General features: G+C 37.2%; 1 protein-coding gene across 1 annotated transcript; it reads left to right on the top strand.

Moving 5' to 3' along the window:
* Positions 1-8028: 8028 nt before the first annotated feature.
* Positions 8029-27055, top strand: LOC149086262 (sodium-dependent organic anion transporter-like). Its single transcript, XM_089232285.1, has 6 exons — positions 8029-8586; positions 13107-13312; positions 17187-17391; positions 19690-19950; positions 24725-24872; positions 26628-27055. Exons 1-6 carry the CDS (start codon positions 8431-8433, stop codon positions 26756-26758), a joined length of 1107 nt encoding a protein of 368 aa, XP_089088411.1. The 5' UTR covers positions 8029-8430; the 3' UTR covers positions 26759-27055.
* The last annotated feature ends 214 nt before the right edge of the window (positions 27056-27269 follow it).

The following is a 27269-nucleotide window of genomic DNA, read 5'->3' as shown; positions in this document are numbered from 1 at the left end:
AAAACTGGAAGAAGTGCCCACAAAATAGTACCAAAAGTTTCATACAACGTAAAAAATTGGAGCAGACAACTTTGTATTTTTTACAACCAATCACGGACCTTTTCCAAATTACCTTCACCGCTTCAAAAAACGAGGAACAGATCATTGCCTTTGTGGTGAAATCGGCACTCCCATCCATTACTTGACAACATGTACATTAACTGCACATCTAAAGCACATGGCTGTGCCCGCTGCTGAAAATGCCACACTCTGGATCAGAGAGATTTTTAAAAACAAAAGTAGAATAAATAAAGCCAAGAAAATAATTAGATGGATAGAAGACAATGAAGACAAAGTGATCCCACGGACGCCTTACAGCCTATAGCACAAGTACAAACTGCACCATCTCACCGCTCACAAAGAAAAAAAGAAACTGATCAACTACAAAGAAGACTGACTGATAGCACAAGACCAGTATAATGTCATGGAAATCGAACGATTTAAATTGAGGATGAAATCGATTATGAATTTTATCTGATTTATTATTGATTTCAATATGTAATTTAGGACTTTATATTCGAATTAAGATTTAATATGGAATATATAGGATTATATGTTTGATTTCCGATTGTATACGTAGATTTGTGATCTCGCAATTGATTTTATACTTACATTATGATTTTACACTTACATTATGATTTTATAGTTGTTATGATTGCAATGTATATTTTGTAATGTATGCTTTTTTTATGAATAAATTGCCACAGGTATCCAGTCCGCGTGGACAATGAGCCGATATTGCGATATGGCGATGTGGCCTGGGTATCTTTCGGTTTGACGGTCAAATTTGTATTGGCTACAGGCAGCAAAAGAATGTGACTGTTTTGCCACCTCTTGACTGTAAATCCGACTCTGAAATCTCTTCCTCTGGCCCGTGGACCAAATGGGGCCCTCCAAGAGGCTATATCCGGCCCTCGAAAGGTATTCCGATGGAGAAAGCATCGATACACACAAAACGATAAAAACCTAGGCCGATCATATTTCATTCAAAAAATACAAGAAATCGGGTTTCATTCGTCAAAAATTTTCAAATTCAAGTAATGTAGCCAATTATATAAAAAAAATTTCAAATGCAAGTAATGTAACCAGTTATAGCCAAAAACTGCCAAATGCAAGTAAAGTTGCCAATTATAGCCAAAAATTACAAAACGCAAGTAAAATAGCCAATTAGTCAAAAAATTGTCAAATGCAACTAGTAAAATTGCTAATTTTTGCCAAAAAAATATTCAAAGACAAGTAAAGTTACCGGTTGCAGCGGAAAAATTTGTCAAAGGCGTTTATTTAATAAGTCATGAAAAAACATTCTTAATTTTTGATTTCAGAAATTCAAGTAAGCCTCGTTGAAAATTAGGAAAAAAACGGGACATTTTATGAAAAAATTAGGACGATCAAAATTACGGAAATTCCGGTAAAATACAGGTCATATGATGAATGACCTGTAAATATACAAGTCTCTGACCCGCAAACAGCAGAATTAACGCATATCTGGCCCGCGAACTGAACAAGGTCGTGCACCCCTGTTAATAATCTTTGTTTTTCAAACAAGGGGCATGGAAGATGATTTTCTCAAAAGCATGGAATTATGTTTGTTCCGGTACGAATGCACGTCATCGAATCGCGAGTCCAGCGACGACCAGGATCGACAATATCTGTTACAAATCAGGAACCTTCCATGGCCATACGTATATGATATAAACCCGTTCTCGAATATCCATACGTGATAGCCTTCTTGACCATAGTCAGTGGGGTAATAAATAGATTAATCAAATGCCAGAGAAGAATGGCTTCTCCATGACCGTACAAGGTTATAATCATTTGATGGAATCGAAGAATTTTGCTCTAGTACATCACCTTCGGATATATAATGTCCAACGAAAAAGGGCGACATTGTGACGAATGGTACAGAAAAAAGGTCCACGAACCCTCACTTCCGTCGAACTGTTGATCAAAAGAAAGGTCATCAGCATATTTATCACGTGGGAATAACGTTTTCATGGGCATAAACAAAGTTTCACAACGAAGGATTTATGTGTTTTCGGAATTCCTGCAAGGCGTAGTGTCGTAAAAGTGTTATTTTACTGGCGGCGAATGTGGATATAAATCGAGACGTGATGACTTCGTTGATAGTTCATTAACACATTTTTTCCGAAAGCAGCGGCTTTTTTTTGTCGGAAACGAATGATAAATATGTTCATTACCACGTGTTGTAAATCGACGGGTTTCCGTTTGGAAGTGAGATTCATAGCGACGTTTCTGCTAGAAGGTGCCCGACCCCGCTACCGAGGACTACGTGACCAGCCAATATCAAACTATCATCAGGGAAAGCCGAAAAATGCAATGGGGAAAGGTACCACTGGTGATGTTGGAATAATGTCACTCACAATGTTGGAATAATGTCACTCACAATCTTGGAATAATGTCGCTCACAATGTTGGAATAATGTCACTCACAATGTTGGAATAATGTCACTCACAATGTTGGAACTATGACATGCTCAATGTTGGAACTATGACATGCTCAATGTTAGGATCATGTGTAATGTTGGATTCATGGCACTCACGTTCTTGAGTCATAACATTCATGACACTTGCAATCTAAGGTTGGAATCACTGCACTTGCAATATTGTATTCATAACATGTTTAATGTTGAGATCGTGGCACTTGCAATGTTAGTCATGAATGACACAATGTTGAATTCATGACACTTACATCGTTGGAAATCAATAGGACCATCAATTTTTATACAGTTGCACGGAATAAAAGCCAATCGTTGGCATTCTCATTACATGACAAATCCCTTATATCATCACCCAAACGTATGTAACGGAAAAATTTCCTCTATAATGATTATGTTGCGAAACTACTTACGGGGGAAAAACCGAACTGAGAATTTTTTTTCTGTGAAATGAAAAAAAATTCTTTCATTTAAACCTTTCTATTCTTTACAAGCTGTTACCCGCGGCTTCGCTCGCGTGGATATCGTAATCTGAATCTATAATTCGCCCATATAGCATTTGAACCTATTATGATCCCCCCTTGAAGGTTGAGTTTTCGTAAATCCCATCTTAGTGGTTATCTACACCAGTAGCAGATCTTGTGGATTTTGTGGGGCCGCAGGCGTAACCTGATCTGCAGGCCCCCTATTGATCCTACTAAGAATGGGATGGTTTAGAAAATCAACGTTTTTTTTATTTTTGGATCAACAAAAGCATAAACACATAAAAATAAGATACGGAAATAAAAAAATGTCTTCAGGTACTAGAAAAAAAATCACATTCCCATTCAAAAGAAAAAAATCACATTCTCAGATAAAAAAAAATCGCAGTAAAATTCTGCATCATATTTTTAATAATTTGGTATTACTAATTTATAGAGATGAACAGTGTTTCCTTTTAAACAAGTGGAGTTCGTTTAAAGTGGAACTTTCTTTGCCTTCATTCTCGCGAACTTATCAATAATAGATTCATAATCTAACAATTGAACAACATCATTTTCTATAAACATAAGTGACAAGTTGCTCAAACGTAATTGACTTGATGAATTACGTAAATACTTCTTAACCCGTTAGTACGGAGAATGAACGTTCACTGCTTGCATTACAGATAGGCCTTGTCAAAAAGATTCTCATGTCTTCCTTGGCATATCTGATGAAATGGGGGACTTCATCTTTAAGATATTTAATGTCGATATCATTGCCGTATTTCATTCAACGATAACCTATCCACACGTTCAATAATTTCATCCCTACTCATTTTCTCATTGAAAAAATTTAAAATCATTCAAAACGATTCGAGATTCCACGAGATTCTCTGTAAACAGTAAATCTCCTGGATATCTCAGATGTGAGTACATCACATATCACATTATGTATGTTAACTATAAAATATTGCCGACCATCAAAACCTGTGTTATTATTGGATGTTTCTCCACAAAAACTGCAATTTTTTTCCTTATTCTGCCATCACTATCTTTATAGTTTCTGTTCTCTGTTAGTAAATTTACTTCGTTTTCAATAACTTCACATTTGTCTCTCACATCCTTTATAAAATCGGAAAGAGATTTGTGAAGATTTGCCCCATGAAGCAAATTCGACTGCACATCTCGTAAAGATTTGCTTGTAATATTTATCCGCTGCAACAGTTTGTCCCACAACTAAGTTATTAAGGCTATTTCGTAATCATCAAATTTTATTGCTAACTTTTTTGCCACTAATTCACTCAATGATTTCTCCGTTTCACTAACACTAATTTGAAGTAATGATTCCTTTATATTTTTGTAATTTAATCTTAAGGCTGAAACGGCGTGTGCTCTAACCGACGACATAGTGTGTCGCTTACTCTCTTTACATTCTTTTTAGTATAAGTATCCAGTATAAACTATCCTCCAGAATATTCCATCGTCGAGTGGATGAAGAAAAATACACATTTATATTCTGAACAAAGTCGAAGTAGTGAATTACCCCTGAACACGATTCGGCGCAGAATTCATAATTAAATTTAAGGTATGACTGGCACATGGTACACAGGTAGCTGTTCCAACATATTCTTTCAATCTTGCTTGTAATCCGTTGTATTAATCAGACATGTTGGCCGCATTATCGTTAGTTTGGGCTCTACAATACCTAGATTTTGCACACAATGATTCCAATATAACTTTTCCTAAATATGCTGCATCATGCTTCTCGATTTGAAAGCATCCAAAAAATCTTTCTTCGTTCTCCTTGCTTATTAACGAACCGTAAGATTAGAGTCAATTGGTCTATGTCGGGAGTCGAATCCCCAATTATCGAAAAATACAATGCTTCTTGAACTTCAGCAATTATAAACTTTTCAACTTCGCTCCCTATCAAATTTATAAACTCGTCACACACAGGGTGCGACAAATAATGAACGTTTGCTCTACCAGAATTATTGTATTTTTGCAAATGATTACTCAAAAAATTAACAAATTCTGTGAGATATTCTATACAACTTGGGAATTTTCCTCGTCGATTCGAATCCGTGTCTTCCCTGAGGCCACGAAATAGTCATTTGCATCAATGACTATTACTCAGTACCAACCATGAAAATAGGTTTTAGAAAATATTAAAATTTGCCTACAGTTATTATTTTATAATTCTCATATTAACAGACAATAAAAATTTAATTTTGGTTTTGGAGGATGAGGCACCCAACGATTCGGAGGCCCTCGCTTTGCTGATACCTCATGCGCCTGTGCGATAATCCGTCACTGATCTACACTATAAAATATAACCACTGGCCAAATTTCATGTTTATAGTTTCAACGGTATCAGCTCTGAGTGATGCATGAATCCACAACCTTTAATCCCCTTGTGACCCCCTTTGGGGGGGGGGTGGAATTCTGAAAAAACCCTTTTTCCAGTGAGTCTTTTCATCATGAAATTGCGGCGGCTCACCAAAGACTGACCAACAGTCGCCAAGTGCGAAGACTGCGCGAGACGATTACTTTACTCTCCCGACCGGAGAACGCTCAATCAACATGTTGTGTGTGATTTGAAACTAATATATTTTATATCGTAAAAGAAATATTATAAAAGAAAATAATGTTATTATAAAAAAATGAGTACATTAAGTAGCAAAATGATTATGTGTTCGGTCTATGATACATCAAAAGAGCCATGCTGTGAAATGAAACTACTGATCAAATTTCATATTTGTAGCTTCAGCTCGTCCTGATTTCTCTATGTTACATTTGAACTGAAATTTGAAAAGTCCCTCCTTAGTGAGTTCATATGAAATAAAAATGCTGACAAAATTTCACATTTATAGTTTCAGGGGTATCGGCTCTGCGTAATGCTTGTATGTAACCAAGAGGGCATACGGTTTTGTTAGAAATAGATCTACGGTTACCAATATCCTTTCCCTCAATACCCTTATATGTTGAAGCCATAGCTAATAAAAGTCAGCTCGATGTAATTTACACAGATTTCGCTAAAGCATTTGATTGTGTTAGCCACTTTATATTGATGTACAAACTAAAAAAAATTGGTTTCTGTGATGATACTTGTAATTTATTTGCCAAATTGATTTTGTATCTTTTGGCTCGTCTCTTAGTGATGGATTTTGTGTAACATCTGGTGTCCCTCAGGGGTCTGTCCTTGGACCTCTGTTGTTAATTGCTTATTATTTGCTAATGATTTTAAAATATTTGACTTTATTGTAAATTTTGAATCTTGTTCTATTGTTGAAGATAAATTAACTCACATTTACCACTGGTGTATCGAGAATCATTTACACTTGAATATTAACAAATGCTTTGTTATGTCTTACACCCGTAGGAAAAATCCTATCACATACTCTCATTATATTGGAACTGATATTTTACAGAGAAGATATTCTGCTACGGACCTGGGTGTAATTTACACCTCTGATTTTACCTTTCGTGATCATATTAACGACATTTGTAGTAATTCATATCGCAGACTCGGTTAGCCTAAAAGAATAACTGAAGATTTCACCAATTTGGATACAATGATTATTCTCTTCAACTCTATAATACGATCAAAACTTGAATTTGCATCTGTTGTTTGGAATCCTCATTACAATAATGCTATTGATGATATTGAAATTATAAAAATTCATTTATGCGATATTTGTATTTCAAGAAATTTAGAGTATATGACATTACAATTTCAACTACTTTTCCCCGGCAAATTTTTTTAATTACGTCTCCAAAAGAGAAGAAATTTCATTCTTTTGAAATTTTTCCGGAGGTTAGTTAATGGTAATATCGATTGGTCTTTTCTGTTATCTAAAATAGGATTCTTGGTCACACGGTACAACACAAGGTCAAATAAATTATTTCATATAGCTCACTTTAGGACATTGATTGGTCTGTCTTGTGCTATAAACAGATTTTGTATTTTGTATAATAGTTTACCTGACGAATTTGATATATTTGCAGCACCTATAGGTAAATTCAAAGAGCTTCTTCTCTCCGATCGATCCACGATTTATTTTCTTTAAATGATGATTTCTTGTATTTGACTGTTAAAATATTTCGTTTTTCGTTGTTTATTTATTTTTCATTTTATTTTTAATCGTCGTGTGTTTTTATTTATTTATTTTCATTTTTAATTGATCCGGTGATTTTATACAGGCCTTTATTTTACTTATTCGGTATTAACTTATTTGGTTTAATTCTATTTTTTATATTTTATATTATCTGTGCATTGCATTCTATCCTGTGTTTGATTTTATTATATTTACACTTCTATGTCATACCTTGCTATAATTGGATTGTTTTCTGTAGCGTGGTATTTAAATAAATAAATATTATTTTATATGTATATAGAGAGATTAGCATAACACAGAATTAACGTTGAGGTCAAAGTTTACAATTTTTGAATCATGACACAATCAATGGTTGGAATCATGACAGAATTCAATGTTGGAATCACATGACAAAATTTAATGTTGGAATCGTGACATGCATAATGTTAGAATCATGACACTTGCAGTGGTGGGATCATAACACGTGTAATGTCGGACTAATGACAATTAATGTTAAACCCATGACATTTGTATCGTTGGAAGTCAAAAGACAGCGGCCAGACGAGCAATTTTTATAGAGTTAGACGGAGTACACGTACATGCAATAAGTAAAAGACAACCATAGACATGAAAAATCCCTTACATCACCTCGCAAAAGTATGTAACGGAAAAATTCCCCTAATGATCATGTTACGAAATTATTCACGAAGGGGAAAAAAAAAACCCGAATTGAATTCTGTTTCCGTGAAGTGAAATTAGTTTCCTTTTCACGCAATTGATAACACGTTATAATTTAGGCAATCGCAATGTTGGCAGGTGGCAACGGCGGGCAAAACAATTCAAAGAAACACAAGTCAAAGTCACACATTAATAATGGGATGACATTCGGCAACAATAAAAAAAAAAGCTTTTCACACACAGATCACGTGTTTGATTTACGCTAGTAATTTTTTTTCAATATATTTTTTTTGCGATCAGTTTCATTTTCCGCTCCTTGTTTAGTAATGGTCCGTCAAGATCGTTTCTTTTTTCATTATTATTACGACCACCATCCTAGAAAGATTATCCCCGAGAAATCAACAGCAAAATCGACGAAATATTAAGAAATACAAAAAGGTTAAGGTTCGATCCTCTGCGTTGACCCCTTCCAGAGAGAGACGGAGTTTCTATTTCACAATCATCGTCTCTTTTAGACCGATTTCTCGATACCGAACTTAATCGATAAAATCCCATTCCATAAACAGTTCATATTCCGAACTCGTTAAAAAGTCATTAAATTTTTTTTTCTTCCTACTTTGACGTTAAACAGATAAAAGAAAAGGTCTTTGTGATATTTATATAAAGGCGGAGATTTGTGTAATTTTAATAATAATTGTTAATGGAAGAGATTATGTATAACGTGACCGTGATGTGGAACTCGACGGAGAGCGCGTTGGAAAAGACTTCCGAATTGAAACCCATCGTCGATTATTTGCTGCTTGTTATCCTTATTGTTGTCATGTTGGCCATGGGGTGCGAGATTACTTGGCAGCAGGTATGTTTCTTTTCATGTTCTTTTTCTTTCCAAACGTATGACTATGTATTTTCTGCCAAATTTCATGATTTTTATGCATTACGGACGCCGGTGGGGACAAAACAAATTGTCCGTAAAAGAGGAGGGGTGACCCTAAATCAGAGGTTTGAGATGCATACTTTTATTATACGAGGGAAAATTATTATTTGGCCGTAAAACAGGGGTGACCGCGTCTGAGAGGCGTCCCATTTTTGATTGCATGCGTTGAATTCGCACAACGCTTTGCATAAATTTTTTTTCATTTAAATTTTTGTATGAAACGTGCGTTTTGGGAACTAAAACGTCTGATAAGTGTCATAGTATTTTTTTTTTAAATTTGTTTACAATGAAACTTGATTTCTTTTAATGATTTTTTTCAAAAATGAAATTTTCAGAAATTTTATTCCGAGTTTCTATCTGAAACTTTTTTAATATATTTTTTAAAATAGAAAAAAAGTTGTTTTTTTTTGTCACATGATACACGAGGTTTCCCAAAATTGTAATTATTAATTATTTTGATCAAAATAAGATAATTAGTTTACATTAATTAGAAAATAAATTAATTGGAAATTTACATTAATTACAAAGGAAAAGCATGCTAAATTGATGTGCAATTTTTTGAAACTTCGAAAATATGTTATTTAAGTAGCCGGTCATCACATATATGTATAAAAAATTTTGCGTTTTTTTTTTTTTTGGTCACGTATTGTAAGAGCGGCCGAAAATGGGTTTTGAGAAGACTACTGTATTTTTATGCAATGAAATAAAATGAAGAATGAAAAAATTTGAAAAACATTTTCTAGGTGAAGATTACGAAACTACATATTTTTATGAAAATTTTCTTTCATTCTATATCTACCAAAAGTTTTTTTCCCTTCAATTCAATTTATTAAAGATGTCTAAAATATTTTTTTATCAAAACAATTCGGCAAAAAAAAGTAGATATCACATATTTTTTAATGATTCCATCCCAACAAAGATATTTTTTAAAAATGAAATTTTGTTAAAGTATCCAAGCTATTCAATTACTTAAAAGATTCAAAAAAATTCTGTAGGTGAAAATTTAGAAATTCCAAATTTTTCTGCAATTTCTTTTTGAATTTTCAATCTTACAAAAAAATATTTAAAAAAACAAATCCTAGAAGATTTAAAAATTACGTATTTTTTCTACAATTTTATTTTATTTAATCTCAGCAACAATAATTTTTAAAAATAAGAGGCTCACACATTAGGAGCCGTTCAAATATTACGTCAGCATATTTTTAGCCATTTTTGACCCCCTCCCCCTTGTCAGCAAAATTTCGTCTGCTCTGCCCTTACCCTACCTTCTAACGCATATTGGGATCAGAGACGTTCGTGGGGGGGGGGGGGGGGGGGTACGGCATGATCCCTCCTATGCCCCCCCCCCCCCGATCAAAAATTTACTTTTTTGACACAAAAAATATTTTTTTTTAAATTAAAATTTTGGAAGAAAATAAATTTATGTTATTGTAATCTATTCAACGCTATTTGAAGGCTTAAAAGTCAAAATTTCTCTAAGAAATTCATTGTGAACAATCCTCTAAGAGCCATTTTCCCAAAAGTTTTATTCCATCTCCCTATTTCTTCGAAAAAAATTTCTTTCATCACCCCCCTGACTCAAGCAATCCCATAGGATCCTTTGTTATACTCGTAGCTTCTATCGATCTCTCTCCTCCCCCGCTCCACGGTGCCCCTGACAGGTTGGAGGCGCACAGTTTGAGAACCCTTGCTCTAAACCAGTGTTTCCCAAAGTGGGCAATATCGCCCCCTGGTGGGCGATGGAATGGTCCAAGGGGGTGATAGAACCTACTGATTTAATATAGGATCCTATGGTTTTACTTGAGTTGGGGGGCGATGAGAGGAAAACATTTCTGATGAAGGGGATGAAACAAAAAGTTTGGGAGACTATGCTGTAAACCCATGGCCCACCATCTCAAACCTAATTTTGGAAAAAATTAACTAAGAGGCAAATTTACAGATCGCTTAAGCGACCCGTGGCACAATTCCAAAGCATTTAAACGGCCCGTGGAACATTTTCAGATCACTTGAGTGACTTGTGGCACAGTTTTGGAGAACTTAAGCGACCCGCAGTGCAGTTTCACATCACTCAAGTTACCTGCGGCACAAACGGAAGTAAGGTGCTTTGCATCAGTCCGGAGTTGTGAGCGGTTCTATCTATCTACCTGCGACACATTCGCAGATTACTTAAGTGATCCGTGGCATAATTACGGGATCACTTGAGTGCCGCCCGGCACAGTTCCAGAGCACTTAAGCTGCCCGCGACACATTTCTAGAACACTTGAAGGATCCCACTGAAAGAAGAATCTTGGTTCAGATGCCCACAAAATAGCGAAAAGGTTTTCTCATTTTCCGCACACCGGGTAAGATGCCATTAAAAGAATATTTCATATTTTTACAAAAGGTGGTTGATGACCAGTGTCAACTAGCCATTCCTGTGCCCTGTGCAAGAATTTGCATTTAGGTCTATTCTTACCCCCCCCCCCACCCCACCCTTCCAAGTGGGTCCTGTGCGGGCGCACAGGTTGCACCTGCCTAATTACGGCACTGTTGATGACGTAAGCATCATTCAAACCCCTTCCCCCTTGTCATCAAAATTCGGCAAACCCAAAACTCCCCCCTGTCGATTCTGCCGTAATACTTGATTGACACCCCCCCCCCCCACCCCATGATAAAACTATCCAAAATAGTCATTTACCAAAATGAGTCAGAATAATAAATTTTCTTTTATTTAACCTCACCAAAAAATACCTGAAAAAACGAATTTTTTAAAATTAAAACGATTCAAAATATTCTATTAATTACTAACACCAGTTTCTTAAGGAAAAACCCGCTCATCACACTCAAGCGATCCCATAGGATCCTCTGTTATACTCGTAGCTTCGATGCAACCTGAGTACAAAAATAACTCGTGAGCAATATTTGGTAAAACCATTCAAAAAAATGAGAAAAAAATTTCTTGGTGAAATTAAATATTTTTCTTCAAATATCTTTCATTCTTTCACCACCAAAATTATTTTTAAAAATTTAAATTACTAAAAATGTCTGAAATATTTCTTTTACCAAAACGATTTTTTTTTTAATTCCTTCATTTAGAAATTACATATTTTTCTGTAATTATAGAATAGTCGTTATATAAAAACATTTGGTACTTATCCTACCGGTCGTTGTAATGGAGTGGTCGCTATAAAGAGGGACCGTTATAACGAGCATCGACTGTATCTTGAAAAATCTATGTATTAAAAAAATATTCTTTTACCCCAAAACGATTTCTTTTTTTAATTCCTTCATTTAGAAATTACATATTTTTAATGTGTAATTTTTTTTTTATTCGATCTCACCAAAAAAACAGTCTACTCTCGTTACAACGACCCCCATTGTTCCATGGAAAATGAAGGAAATATATTGGGAAGTCGTTATGTATCGAAAGAAAAACATAATAGAATAGTCGTTATATAAAAACATTTGGTACTTATCCTACCGGTCGTTGTAATGTGATGGTAGTAATGTCAGTAGGTATTGTAGGTATCGTAGGTAGGATCAGTAAGTATTTCAATGGGATGGATAGGATGAACCATGAACTTTTAGTACACCGCCAATCGACTGTTTTTACGAGGGGACACCAGTGTCGATTGGTGAGGGACAATGCAAGGTTATGGTGTCGCAGGGAATTTTTCTCTAATAGGGTTGTTAATAAATGGAATAGCTTACCCCCGGAGGTAGTAAATTGTAACACAATTGACACGTTTAAAAAGAAATACGATAAACATGTTGCGGTAAATCGAGAAGCTATCCATTCTTAGAATAAGACAACAGTAAGTATTCTTTATGGGCATTGTATAGTATTTTATCATGTGTATATATTGTTTATAATTAGTGTTAATTGCATTTTTAATGGGGTTGCTATATTTCGGAAATATATGACATCCATATTTTTATGGGCATCTTTTTCTCAGCCACCTCGTTGGGCATTTTGCCTGTTGTGGCGTTGTATTTGTATACTGAAACTACTCAGACCTATATAGTACCCGTTCTGGTCGACATATTCCATTAAAACTTGGTATATACGCTATATGGACAATAGGAAATAGGAAAATTCAATAAAAAAGCTTCACTTTTTCACCTGGTGATCAGAAGTTTAACTTTTTTTTTAATTTCATAAATCTTTCTCATGGTCTCGTTTAGATATCCTAAAAAACTTGGCTGTATTCGGAAATGAAAGTTTTTGGGGAAAAACTACTCAGAGTACGGGAACTTTAATTATAATCACCCTGTACATCTTTCGTAAGGTTAATTAAAAATCATTTTATATGATTTTGTATATAATTGCACTTATTAACTATTTTTCTTTTCTAGGCTATTTCAAAAAAATGGAAAAAATAATTCACCGAAATTATAGATTATTAAATAGCGGATATTGGAAACTGAATGATACTGAAATTCAAATATTTCTCTAATTCCAGCTTCTAGCTCACATCAAGAAACCAATAGGAATCGGCATCGGTATGCTCAGCCAGTTTGTCATCGTGCCTCTATCGGCCTTCTCCATGATACAGGCCGTAGGCGTCGACAGCCTATACGCCACGGGTATCCTGATAATCGCCTGTTGTCCGGGTGGTGTTCTATCGAATGCCTTCACATACTTCTGTGACGGTGACCTGTCCTTAAGGTAAAATCCTTCTCTATTTTTTTTTTTAATCTGATTTTACTGAGTCGCATTAAATGTAATGGTTTTGTGCGCTGCCCGGGCAGCAACTAGGCAGCCTAAAAGTGACACAAAAGGTGCTGGAAAGTTCTCAAAGGTAAAGAAGAATGCAGTATTGTCAATAGCTACAGGAAAGTGTGGGGGCGAAAGATTTAGACCAGTGTTTCTCAGCCCCTTTGTGGTACTGGGATATTATAGGGAATGGGGTGCACGGGTGAAAATCAAATGGAAGGCGAGTCGTGACAGGTGGCTAAGGAGGCCACAGAGAACCGTGAAAAAATTCAGATGGGAAGAAACAAATCTTTTCTAAGTGAAATATGGTGAGAAACTTGTGACTACTTTCACGTTCCAGCAGTAAAACCAGGGCCCTCTCAACGCATGTCCCGAGTGGAGGACTCATGTCCATAGGGTGGGTGTAGGCCAGTGTTTATCAAAGTGTGCAATATCACCCCCTGGTGGGAGATGGAATGGTCCGGGGGGGGGGGTGATAGAAGCAACAAAAACATAGGATCCTATGGGTTCACTTTAGTCCGGGACGATGGAAGAAAAAAATTTCTGAAGAAGAAGCGATGGGGAACAAAAAGTTTGGGAAACTATGGTGTAGGCCAGCGGTTCTCAACCGGTGCTCCGCGGCCGCTCGAGAAAACTAAAAAGAAACAGTAAAATTAAAAGAAAATAGTTATAAATATTTTTAAATAATAAAAATACGTCAGTAACTTTGATGAATAATTAAAAAATTAGCCTACAGGGCTCCACCATAGAATTTTTTTACTTAAAAGGGCTCCGCGAGTCAAAAAAAGGTTGAGAACCGCTGGTGTAGGCTATATCACGAGATCTGGTACCATGCTTTATCACGAGATCTGGTACCATGCTTTTCAAGGGTGAGTATGTTGATGTGTAAGCTATAACTTCCATCTTATTTACAGAGCCCAAGAACATTACTTTGTCCGCGGGCCCCATGATGTTGGAAGCTCTGCATAGAAACTCCACAAGAGGGAAGGTTACTTAGCCCTAGCTCGGGGATCAGGAAATCAGGAAATCTCATGTTCAGAGATTTGCCTCCAAATACGACAAATACACATCCATTAGACGCGGCACAAAACGTGAAGGCTGCCATGGGACTGTGACCCATGTCCTCCTATACAACCAGCGTATATATTCCCTGGAGAGCTCCCTGGTTCGTTTTGGACCGAATATTACATAACTATATATATTTCGTCTGTCAGTCTTCACATACCTCTACAGCTGACGAACCTGGTGCTCTGCTGTTTTACCTTTGGTTACTCGTAGGGATAGGACTACCACAGTCGAATCCCGTTATAACGAACTGCAAGAGACCTTTTCTTTTTTTCTGGAGAAATTACTTCGTTATAACCAAATTTCGTTATAAAGGGGATTCCACGTTTTTGCATTGTCCCTATGTAAACTTGTCTGGGGGGATTAGAAAAGTGATCGTAGAAACGAGATTTTCGCTATAACGGTATTCGTTAAAACAGGATTCGACTGCATTTGTCTGGTTGCGACTGCGTTGCACTTTTAGTCCATCAGCACGTAGATGCTTCACAAAATGCCCAATTTCAAAGTTGGACACACACAATGGGATTTTCGGCTGAAAAATCCACCAATCATCTTTTCTTTTGAAAATCAAATAATTGACAAACATTTTCCAACCAATAACAGATGATACCATTTTCAGAACACTCGCATATTTGCACGACACATGCTTTATTTTAGTAGCTACGTGCCGCTGATATCAAGAGTAGGAGGTGGTCACAAGAACGTGACTCGACTGTGTATGTGAAGGCACGTTTTCCTTCCTGACAGTCATCATAACAACGGTAAAGATAAAAGAAAAGGAATACGAACAAGTTGGGAATGAAGGATTAATTAAAGGGGTGATTGGCACACGCTAATCTATATTTATATACCAGCTAAGCGCGAGAAAGATCAGATATGTTTCGGAGGCTTTATTAATCCTTTTTATAACCATCAGATAATAAATGATGACGAAGATGATGAACTTTCGTTTCGAACATCACGAGAGCAAATATCCAAACAAGGAACACCTCCTTCCTAAGAAAAACAGAACCAATCCGGTAGCAGATAAACACACAAATCGATACGTAAATACAAGAATAAACTTTGCTCTCTTTCAAATTTACTTCCGGGCTTTACTTCATGACAGTCTTATAACTAGGGCTCGGTTTTTTATGCGAAATGTAACATTTTTTAGGCATTTTCGAGCTATTGGTCATATTTTAAACCAAGGATCTTCAACGCGTGACCCACGAACCACATTTGGCCCTTGAAGCTTTTTGTCGTGGACCGCCGATCAATTTCAGAAAATTATTGAAAAACAATTAATTATAGAATTAATGAAAGAAATAATTTCGGAATTGATGGAAAAAAATAATTTCGGAATTGATGGAAAAAAATTTCGGAACTAATGAAAAAGGTAATTTCAAAAATTATGCAAAAGGTAATTTCAAAATTAATGAAAGATATTACTTCGGAATCGATTGAAGGAATATATTTTTAATATAATAAAATATGAGGTTGTATTTTATTATTATTCCAGAAATAGATTTTCTGCCAAAATGTCTTGATACGCCCCTGAGTTCATTTTGCAGCTTATGAACGCGATTTGACTTTCTCCTTGGGATGCAAAACCTCCCCAAACCATCGCTGATCCTCCTTGGAATTGGCGTTTCGAAAATATGGCTCTGCTACGCCAAGTTCATTTAAATTGAACTTCTCATCAAATAAAACAACATCATTCCACTTGGCACTAAAAGATACATGCTTTTGGAGAATTGATCTCGCTTTTGAAAGTACTGTAAAGGGAGGTTGTACTTCGGTTTTGCATACCACACATTCGAATATTTCTTTTAATCACATTAGGTGCAGTTCGACGTGTGCAAAGCAATTAGTATTTCTTCTGAATTACACAAAGAATGTTTTCACGTAAAAAGTGTGAATAATCGTCTTTTTCTGACGAACGTAAGAGAAAGACGCCTTCTTGTGCAATCTTTCAGTCCATAACTATCGGTTCCATTTATAAAACCATTAACCAACAGTCTTCAGGGGCAATAATTGCATATAATAGCCCTTTGCCAGTTCAACGACACACTCACATATATAATAATAAACTTCATCAAGTTTTTTTTTTTTTCATTAACATTGGTTCATGTGAATGTGACCCGCTCGCCTCCATGAATTCGATATCTTCTTTGTCTTTGCCTAATTAATTGATTTTAATTTTTTCAATATTGTATGTATAATACGAATGTCAGGTTATCCACATCTCTGCAGGTCTGTATTCATCTTTGTTGTAGTGCAAATATAAATCTATCTCTATCTTCAATCTTTTAATACTTCTCGAAATTTCATGACTAGGCATCGCAGTTTCTCTGAGAGCAAGTGTTTCTCTCCTTCAATGTCCAATAAATATGTTGTCTTTGGCCATCTTCGCACTTTCGGAACAAAAAAAAAATTTGATTTCACAGATCATGACTGATCAAAACAGTCTCTGCTGTTACGCCAACACGAGAAAAATGCGAATTTCTTATCTGAAACCACGCGTTTCTTCGTACTTTTTTCCAGGTTTCGACTTTTACATTTTCAGTGGAAAATATTTAGTTCTAATTGTAATCGCCACTCTAAAATTTCATGCACCTACACAAGCACAATTTTTCATTATACACAGTCGTTTCTCGGTTGTCCTTAAACTTACAGTAAGTATAATATTGATTAGTCTTTCAATATTCACAAATTTTTATGGAAGACTCCACATGTTTTACTTTTATAGACTGTCTCTAACGTCATTTTACGTTTTTAGTGTCGCGATGACGTCGATGTCAACGCTTATGGCCATGGGGATGATGCCATTGAACGTGTGGCTGTACGGACGCAGTTTCGAGACCCAGGATCTGGTGATACCGTACGATAAGCTGGCTTTATCGCTGGTATCCGTAACATCGCCCGTTGTGGTTGGTATGTTCATCAGATGGAAATTCCCTAAGATAGCAACTATCATAACAAAGGTACGTTCCTCATAGTTATTAAATGTATTGCATTGCATCACAAGTGATTATCATATGCAACGATGGATTATGTAAGGGTTGATCAAATGAAAAGGTGACGAGAGTCTCTGACGATACAATACGCGTACCAGTTAGAAATAAATGTCTTGGATAATGTTCCATTGTTGCGCAAGCCCGTGTATGTTTTTGTCATTAAAATGTGCCTTGGGCTGTGATAGCAAACTATTCTTCAGCATGGCAGTATTTGGGCTATAGGGTGGCTGTTCCAATAATTTCAACCAAACGCTGGTGTAGAATTTTATGATTGCCGGGACGTACGTACCTACCGTCCAGCAAAAACACACTTCCACAAACACAAAAAACATTCAAAAAATATTGCTTATTATTATTGTGTGTGTGTGGGGGGGGGGGGGGTGCTCCGTGTTCAAGAGTTTCGATCAACATCTGTCCGAGGACAGCTGCTGATTGGGTCCCTTAATGATCAAGAACACCTTTCTTTCAAACCCAGCGCAACTCAGGTCTATCGCCATGGGCAACTTGATATCTAGTGAGTTGTGCTGGAAGTGCAAATGTGTGTCCCTAACAGTCTGAGTGCGTATCTAGTGCAGTGTCTGATTTTTCAATGCTGCCATCTGTTTTTAGTGTAATGACTGAATATTTATATCTTTTGTAGGCCTGTTGCTCTCTGTGGCGAGACTTTCTAACGAAAACTTTCAATTCAAGAACACCTGCTGGTTGAGTTTTTAGACGAAACAAAAACAGCTGTTGACTGAGTTGGTTGGTGACCAAATGCAGTTGCTGATTGAGTTCCTTTTTCACAAAGGATAGCTGCTGATTGAGTTCCTTTTTCACCAAGGATAGCTGCTGATTGAGTTCCTTTTTCACTAAGGATAACTGCTAATTGAGTTACTGTATCACCAAGGATAGCTGCTGATTGAGTTTTTAGACGAACAAGGGAAGCTGCTGAGGTTAGGTTCCTGAATGATGACTAAGTACGACTGCTAGTGAGTTGCATGATGAACAGGTACAGCTGCTACTTGAGTTTCTAGATGACCAAGGACAGTTGATGATTGAGTTTTTAGATAAATAACGACAGCTGCGATTGAGCTTCTAGGCAAACAATTTCTTTCGGCACAACTCATACTGTAGTATATGGTAATAGATGGAGTATCTCCCATGGTAATAGATCGGAGTTGTGCTCGGTTTGAAAGAAAGAGAGGCAGGGGAACAAACAGGGGGTCAGCTGCCAATTGAGTTTCTAGGCAAACGAAAACAGCTGCTGATTAGGCACATGGATAGCCAAGGGCAGCTGCTGATTAGGTACCTGGATGACACTGATGACTAAGGACGACTGGGTTCCTAGGTGACTAAGTAAAGCTGCTGATTGAATTCCTTGACGAAAAAAAACAGTTATTGATTGAGTTCCTAGATGACCGTGGACAGCTGTTGATTGGGTCCTAAATTACCATGGGAAGCAGTTGCTTGGGTTTCTAGATGATCGTGTACAGATATTTATTGGGTTACATGATGGTCAAAAATTGGTACCATTGATCAGGTTCTTTGATCATCAAAGAAGAACAAACTAAAACTGGGAAAGTGAACTAGACGACCAGCCTACTTGTACTCATAGGTGCAGCGAAACCTGGTGGCTGAAGCTAATTGAGCCCTCTTCCAAGTACATTTTGTGAAGTCCTGAGGCCCCCTTAACAAATAATTCATGAATATACAATGAAACGTACCGTTCGTACGGGATTGAGTCCCTTATATACGGGACGAACGGTGATTATCAGCCACCAATGTTTTCTTCATGTCGGAGAATATGCTTGTACTGCGTTTTATTGGGGACTCTTTTCTTCCAAATACGTAATATCTTGCTGATATAATTTGCAAGTAACATCACTCGCACATCGAAACAGGACAAACAGACATTTTCAAAAACATATACTGTGCATTTTTTACACAGCCCCTAATAGAGTTGGGAACACTAAGGGCAATTTGGCCAGATGCACCATGCTAGACCTGTTCGTTCAAAATTACGGGAAGTGGGCCTGAAAATTGAAGAAAGCCTCAGTCGAAAGAGTACATTTTTGTTTACAGAGAGATCTGTTGCAGAGTAATTTTATTTACAGTTGTGGCCTTGTGCAGCCCACATTTCGTTTGATCACACCTAATATAGGGCATACATCCTTCAATATCTCACCAAGTCGATGTGTCGATCGATTATCAAGTCTGCTCATTATCATTTCTAGTTATTAAAAGGTATAAACCATCGAAGTTGCTTTATTTCTTTTTGAACAGGTCGGAGGTTACGTCGGCATCCTGGTGGTGATCGTGTGCATCGTCCTGGAGGTCATTGTCTTTCCCAACATGTTCACAGGCGTGCCCGGGAAGCTCTACGGTGTCGTTCTAACGTTACCGGCTGTCGGTCTAACTCTCGGATACACCCTCGCCTGGATGTGCAAGAGGTCGATGCCCATCCGCAAAACTATAGCCATCGAGTGTGGGGTCCAGAATGTCCCTACGGCTCTGACCATCGTCTCGTTGTCTTTCGCTGCTGAGGTAAGGATTCATTTTTTTGTGTCTTTCTCCGCGTGTGGAGTGGGTGTCGACGAGGCATTTTATTGGTTTCTGTCAGCACGACATGCTTTGTTTTCGTGTTGTATCTTGTTTGTTACATTCTCATGGTACAAAACTGTCGACAAATCGCGCAGTTTCACGCGAATGAGATTACATACATAACCTTCGTCGTATTATATTTTCTGTTCATTTGTAAATATGAATGGTTTTTTACACAGCTTGATTACTGTTATTACGGGTTACCCGTGATATTCTCTCGTCTCGGTTCGCGATTTCTCTGATCACGTGTTGTTATTAGGATTTCCATGTTCAACACGATTCTTGATAGTATATCATAATTTCCTGATAATACTTCCTGTTAATATTTATTTTCTCCCATGAATATGACCGATCTTAATGGCTATCATAAAGACAATGAGAGTTGGGATGTTTTTTGCTGCGAACAAATACATTCGATAATACAGGGTTCATACAAAATTTCCTAAATAAAAATTAAGGAGTTTTTAAGGAGTTTTAAGGAGTCATGGCAAACTTCATAACTTATAAGATTTAAAGCAAAAAAGGGGGGCGGGGCACATATGCAAATTTATTTTTAATTTGCCAAACAAATTTTCCCTGTTCTCAAAAATATAGACGTAGAAGTGGTTCAGAAATTACAACTTTTGATTTGTTATCCAGCATCATAAGAATTCATAAAATAATTCAATCTACATACATACTTTTCTGTTGTCACCAAAGTGTTCTAAAACTTTCAAGTTTCGGTCAAAAATATAACTCATAACAGCATCACATAAATTATAAAAATTCTAAAAGTGATATTCATTCCCCTTCCCCCAATTATTCAAAATAAAAATCCACAGCTGACAAAGATTTTTCTTACAAAATTATATTTGCAGCAACTCTTTATTCATCTCTCGCTCAAAGTGGATCAACACATACGCAAATTCTTTAAAATTAAGTTTTTCAATTTTCCTTCTTGTTTTTCAGTTATACTCAGAAAGAAATTGTTGCAAAATGAGAGCAAATTTCAGGACATTCAACACGATGTTTGGCAATTTAGCACTTGTTACTTGGCGACATTGGCAATTTAACACTCGTTATTTGGCGAAATTTACAAATTAACTCATAATTCGGCGGACTACTAGCTCTTATTCATGAAATGAATTTTTCTCCCACGAAGGATCGGGATTTGACGCAATGGCGATCGACCATAGTGATTTCTGCTGCTTGCAGTGGCGACTTTTCTTTCTTTTTTTGAAAATGGAAACCGCGGTCGGTTGTTGAGAAACACTGGACTAGAGTAAACCATCTTCAGCTGCACGATCAAGGATATGATCGGGGTTTCACGATGAAAAGCCCGATGAGGGGGCCGATAATTTGAATAAGGAACTGCAGTTACAACAATCCGATTTTCGGGGACAAAATCGAGAGCGGGGGAAAGTCGACTTTTTTTTAGAAACAGCTGGAAGGATTTTAAGGGGTTTTTAAAGGTCCTTAAAAAGGAAATGAAATGAGCCGCTGTGGTGGTCGAGTGGTTATAGTGACGGACTCGCGATGCGAGGATCCGGGTTCGAACCCCACAGTGGTGGTCGGCTGAAGTTGGTTTTCTGTGGTTCCCAACTTCAAGGCGCAAATGCGAGCCGATCTCCCCGTTAAAAAGTCTCGCCACAGAGAGCAACAGTCCTACAACGATAAATCATTCAATCATAACACTTCACTCATAGTTAGAAAAAAAACTGATGGCAGCACTACACATAACAAACATTACACAGAAACAAACTTTACGTCAGGTTGCACTACACGTACACGCACATTCCCGCATGTACCGATTCGTTGGGGGGTTCCGTGGGGTTGGGGGGTGCATTTGTGGGTGTAGCAGTAGTAGGTAGGGCCTCCAAAAAATGGCTCGGGGATCCATGATGTTCTCAAGTCAGCCACCTCGTTGGGCAATTTGCCTGTTGTGGCGTTGTATTTGTATTTGTATAATGACTTCTTAAGGAGTTTTTAAGCACCGATACCTCAAGCATTGAATTTGAGACTGGGGCGTCCTTACCAGATGCGTCTCAACAGTTTTGGGACACCAGTAATATTTAGGACACCCCCCTTTTGCTCCAATATTATATATTTTGTGTGGGAGGGAAAACGTCATCCATTATTCCAGAATACACAGGAATGCTGAAAATAGCCCAACAATTCCAAAATTTTAAACACGCAATTGAGTGTGAATTAACGCAGAAATTTTATGAAAATTCAACTCTGAAGGAAATTCTAAACTATAATGAGAGAGAAACAATTCTTTTTTAAAACTAATGAAAATGTTAGAATTGATGAATTTGAATATATAATCGAAAGAAATAATTATTGAAAAAAATAATGAAAATGTAGGACTAATGAAAGAAATAATTCCAGAATTTCCATGAAGATTCAAAATTAACAGCAAAAAAAACAATCCCAGAATTAGCGAAAATTGAGACTTAACGGAAGAAAAAATTCTAAACTTGTTAAAAATTCAGAATTAACGGAAGAAATTTTTTAAGAATCGATGAAAGCCAGAATTAACAGGAAAAAAAAATTAAAATTGATGAAAATTCAAAAGTAACGGAAGAAAAAAATTCTAAAATAGTAAAAAAATGCAGAATTAAAGGATCAGAAAATTCTAAAATTGTTAAAAATTCAGAATTAACGCCAGAAAAAAATACTGAAATTGGTAAAAAAATTCAGAATTAACGGAAGAAAAAATTCCAGTTCCCTGGTTCGAGCCCCACCGTCACCATAGTAGTGGTCGGCTGAAGTTGGTTATCTGTGGTTTTCAACTTCAAGTCACAAATGCGAGCTGATCTCCCCGTTAAAAGGTCTCGCCACAGAGAGCAACAGTCCTACAAACAGTACAAATATTCAGTCATTACACTTCACTCACTTCATTTCTGAGATATAGATGTCAGCACTAAAACATCATACACAACACTAAATACGCACTCAGATTGTTAGGTACACATACTTCCACTTCCGGCACAACTCACTAGGTAGTAAATTGTCCATGGCGATAGACCTGAGTTGTGCTCGACTTGAAAGTTGATGAAAATTCACGATTAACGGGAAAAAAAATTATGATATTGTTAAAAATGCAGAATTAACGGAAGAAATAATTCAAGAATATTGATGTAAATCCAGAATTAACGGGGGAAAACTTGTAGAATTGATGAAAATCTAGAATTAACGGGAAAAAAATTTCAGAACTGATGAAAATTCGGAATTAACGGAACAGAAATCCCAAAATTGTTAAAATTGAGAATGAACGGAAGAAATAATTCAAGATCTGGTGGAAATCCAGAATTAACGAAAGAAAATTACAAAATCGCTGAAAATTCAAAGTTAGCGGAAAAAAAGAAATTAAAATATTGTTAAAAATTAACAAAATACAATTCCAAAATTGATGAAAATTCAGAATTAACGGAAGAAAAAAATTCCAAAATTGTTAAAAACTCTATGAAGAAATAACTCAAGAATTGAATGAAAAAAATAATGATTTCAGAATAAATGAAAAAAAAAAATTATTTCAGAAAAACAAAACAGATTCAGAATAAAATGAAAAAATAATGATTTGGGCAAAAAAAAATTTCAGAAAATAATTTTACAATGAAAATTCAGAATCAATACACCGTATTTTAACGTGTATAAGGAATCTGTTTTTGGCGAAAATTGGGTCCCAAAAATAAAAAGAGGGGTCTCTTATACATAGATATGTATACAGGGTGATTCAGAAAAGATGGGAAAAACTTTAAGAGGAGATGGTACACACCAATACAAACAATTGTCATCACAGAATGCATGGTGTAATATGAAACGCAGGACCGCTCCGCAAAACGTTAAAACGGCATTCCTGTTGAAATTTATCGGGAGAAAAAGAACACCGCGCATGCAAATGAAACCTGGGGAAGAAGAAACCGTATGCAAATCTGCGTCACCTGTGAAATTATTACAGCGTGCAACCGTTCTAACAGTTCCCAGTGTATATCCAGTGTGAGATGCCGATGCAAGCGCGCAAATGTTTTCGGATTGAGCAATTGCCTTTGTGGAAAACGCTCACCGTACATTCGTGCTGTCTCTTTAACACCTCCGTTTGCAGTTCTGTAAATCAAATGCATGTCTGCTTTTTCAGTATTACTAAAGTGCATCATTATCCCGTACGTTACACCTGTTACACGCCGGAATAACTTGACAAGGCTGGTGTGTCTGTGCTTTTTATTCACTGAGACGCAGATTTGCATACGGTTTCTTCTTCCCCACCTTACATTTACATGCGTACTGTTCTTTTTCTTCCGATAAACTTCTACCGGAATGCTGTTTTAACGTTTGCGGAGCGACCCTTTAGAAACCTTTTTGTGTTTCATGTTAGACCATGCATTCTTTGATCACAATTAATTGTATTGATGTGTACCATCACCTTTTTTTCCCACCCTGTATACTACTCTATCCATGTTTCATATCCATGAATCATCCTGTATAGATGTACCTCTTTTCAACTATTTTCCAAATTTTAAGCCCAAAAAATGAGGGGGGGGGGTTGTTTCTCCTACTCGTTAAAATACGTCTCCAACAATTTGGAGGGCCCTTGTTCTAATTCAGGTGCCGCGGGTGTCAAAGGCTTAAAGAAAAATACGTCTGTTGGATATGCTGAAATATTATGAACTTTATTCCACTTTTTAAACTTTAAAACTTCAACTCGATTATTTTGTGGTTCTTTTTTTGTGTGTAGCTGCAGGAAGATATTATACTGCTGCCCTGGCTGTACGGATTCTCGATGATGAGTGGCTGCACCGTAATCTGCGTCGCGTATCAGATCCACAAACGAATCACTTTGTACCGAATCGAGAAAGAAAAGTCGGCTGCCATGGAAAAGGAAGGTAATTATGCGCATTTTCAATATAAATAATTAAAGAGCGTTTTCCAATAAGAAATAGGTTGGCCAGATGTCCCGCTTAAGAGACCTAGGCCCCGTTATCCTTCCGATTTCTAAGTTGTCCCGGATATGAAATAATTATGCCGTAATTAGAGAATGTTTGGGGGGAAATTAGCTAGATGGGGTGGTTATAGCTTTTGTCATTGTTCCGGATTCTGTCACGCAGCTGGGCCTGAAGAAATTTCGGCGACGGGATAAATCAACAGCCCCTTGTCGATAAGATATTTATAGGGTGTCCCATAAATTCGTAAATAGTTTAAAAATTGAAGGAGTCTGTATATTTGAATGCGGTTTGGAGAAGTTATTCTTACAAAGCGGGGACCCTTTGGTACAGGAGAAAAAAAAAATAGTTCAAATTTTTGGCGATTTCGGCGCTGCATGTAAGTGAATAGCTGTAATTCTGTACGCGAACCTTTCTTCAATCTCTTCTGTGTCCGAAACGTTCGTAAAGCTTCAGTCGGTGATTCGTGCCTGGGCTAAAGCCCTGTCAGCCTCCCACCAGGGTCGTCTTTAGGGGTGGCGCATGAGGCTCACCAACCGTGCGAGCTTGAGCCGTATCTTAGATAGCCTTAATAAATTGTAAGACATGTTCTATCCACCCCAGACACAAATGATGTGCCGCTTCTAAGGCGCCTATATAACTTTTTCTAGGAGGCTCTAGCCACTTCAGTCATATGTTTTGACGTCATCACACTTTTCAACAATTCAGGGAAGCCGGCTCAAATAGTCTGGCATATCTTCATTGATACCAAAACTAAAGAAACTTACTTACTAGAGACAATGAAGCATGTGACCTCTGTGGGCCCCCATAGAGAGCATAGGCGGAGATAGACTTGAAAATCTGGGGAGCACGATGATTGCTGGAGGGCATGATGTCAATTCATATATACACAAATACATTAGATCAGGCGGCTTTACCTTTGACGCTGTTGTGGGGGGCATTACGCCCCCGTATCTCCGCCACGATAGAGATCCGGAAATTTCTCCTCCGACATTTCATCTGCCATAACCCCATGATCAAGGGAGTGACTATATCAGTGACCTAGTCATCAAGTTGGTGACTACACTCGATTGGTTTCTCATACGGTCACCCACCCACTAACTTCTTCCACTCATACAGTCATTCACCAAGTAACTCATATGGTCACTCACACGGTTAGAGCAGGGGGGGGGGGGTGTGAAAGGTACCGGAGACAGAACGTGCGGTACAAAACGTCGGATGCGAAACTTCCGTAAACCCAAAGGGATGGGGCCGGGACGATTCTTTTTATTTTACACTTTTCCACACTATATATTCACTATAGAGGAGGACCTTAAAAAATATGTCTTGGGCCTACCAAAGATCACAGCCTAAGGCCCCCCCTGCTGCAGAAGACGGGGTGGGAGCCATGGTAATACCCATGGCACCATATACGGAGGGCTGACAAGGCTTCAGCCCAGTGGTGTGAATATTATCTATAACATTATCATTATAAATGATAATATTCTCCCATAATTATAGTGTGGGTGAATATTGTTATCATTTAAATTTCGTAGTATTATCATAAAATGCCTCCTGTAGTTCACATAACAAGAGGCCGGATTCAGGATGCATAGTGGTGCCCCATAAAAAAATGGGGTTTGAATTAAGACGATTTTTTTTAAAATTGATATTTCTGTGACGTCATTTTTTGATCCGTTCATTGGTTTATGCTTTCAGGGACCTACAAGATGAAGGATTGTTCCGTCACTACGATATCGGTAATCGATGTTGGTCTCAAGAAATCGATCGTCGACGACCCGAAGAAAAAGTCTAACGGAGCGGAAAATCACGCGATCAGACCGAGCTGATCGTTGAATCGATCGCTTCGTGAATGTAAAGAGTGATGGATGGGTCGGCAGATAATGTCGGACCCCCACTCCCGCGGCGGCTATTTTCTTCTGGCAGAGCATAAGCCTTACTGTTGTTATTTTTGAGAACTGTGTATAGACAGATGTTCACTCGACGGAAACATTTCTCATGTCCTAATCAAATTATTGCATCAGTATATATCTTTACGTTGTATCAAGGTGGTAGGTCACGTGCATGTTATATACGGGGTGAGCAACGAATTCGTAAAACTTAAAAAAAAAAAAAAAAGAATTGTGGGAATCGAGATGCTGTTGGCTGTGTAGATATTGCCCGTGCAAAGTTTTTCGACAACAAAAAATTAGTTATAAAAATATCCGATAGGTGGCATTGACCCAGAATATACATGAGAAACTAGTCACAAAAATTATCGGTAGGTAGAATTTACCTAGGACAGACAGGAGAAAATTATCTACGAAAATCACTGATAGACGACATTAATGCAGAATAGAC

Source organism: Pholcus phalangioides, unplaced genomic scaffold, assembly GCF_987345545.1.
Source record: "Pholcus phalangioides strain wild (caught in Gottingen) unplaced genomic scaffold, Ppha-v1.0 ptg000005l_1, whole genome shotgun sequence".
NCBI classification, from domain to species: Eukaryota; Metazoa; Arthropoda; class Arachnida; order Araneae; family Pholcidae; genus Pholcus; species Pholcus phalangioides.
The sequence above is the reverse complement of the archived record's forward strand: the minus strand, read 5'-3'. Positions and strand labels throughout refer to the sequence as shown.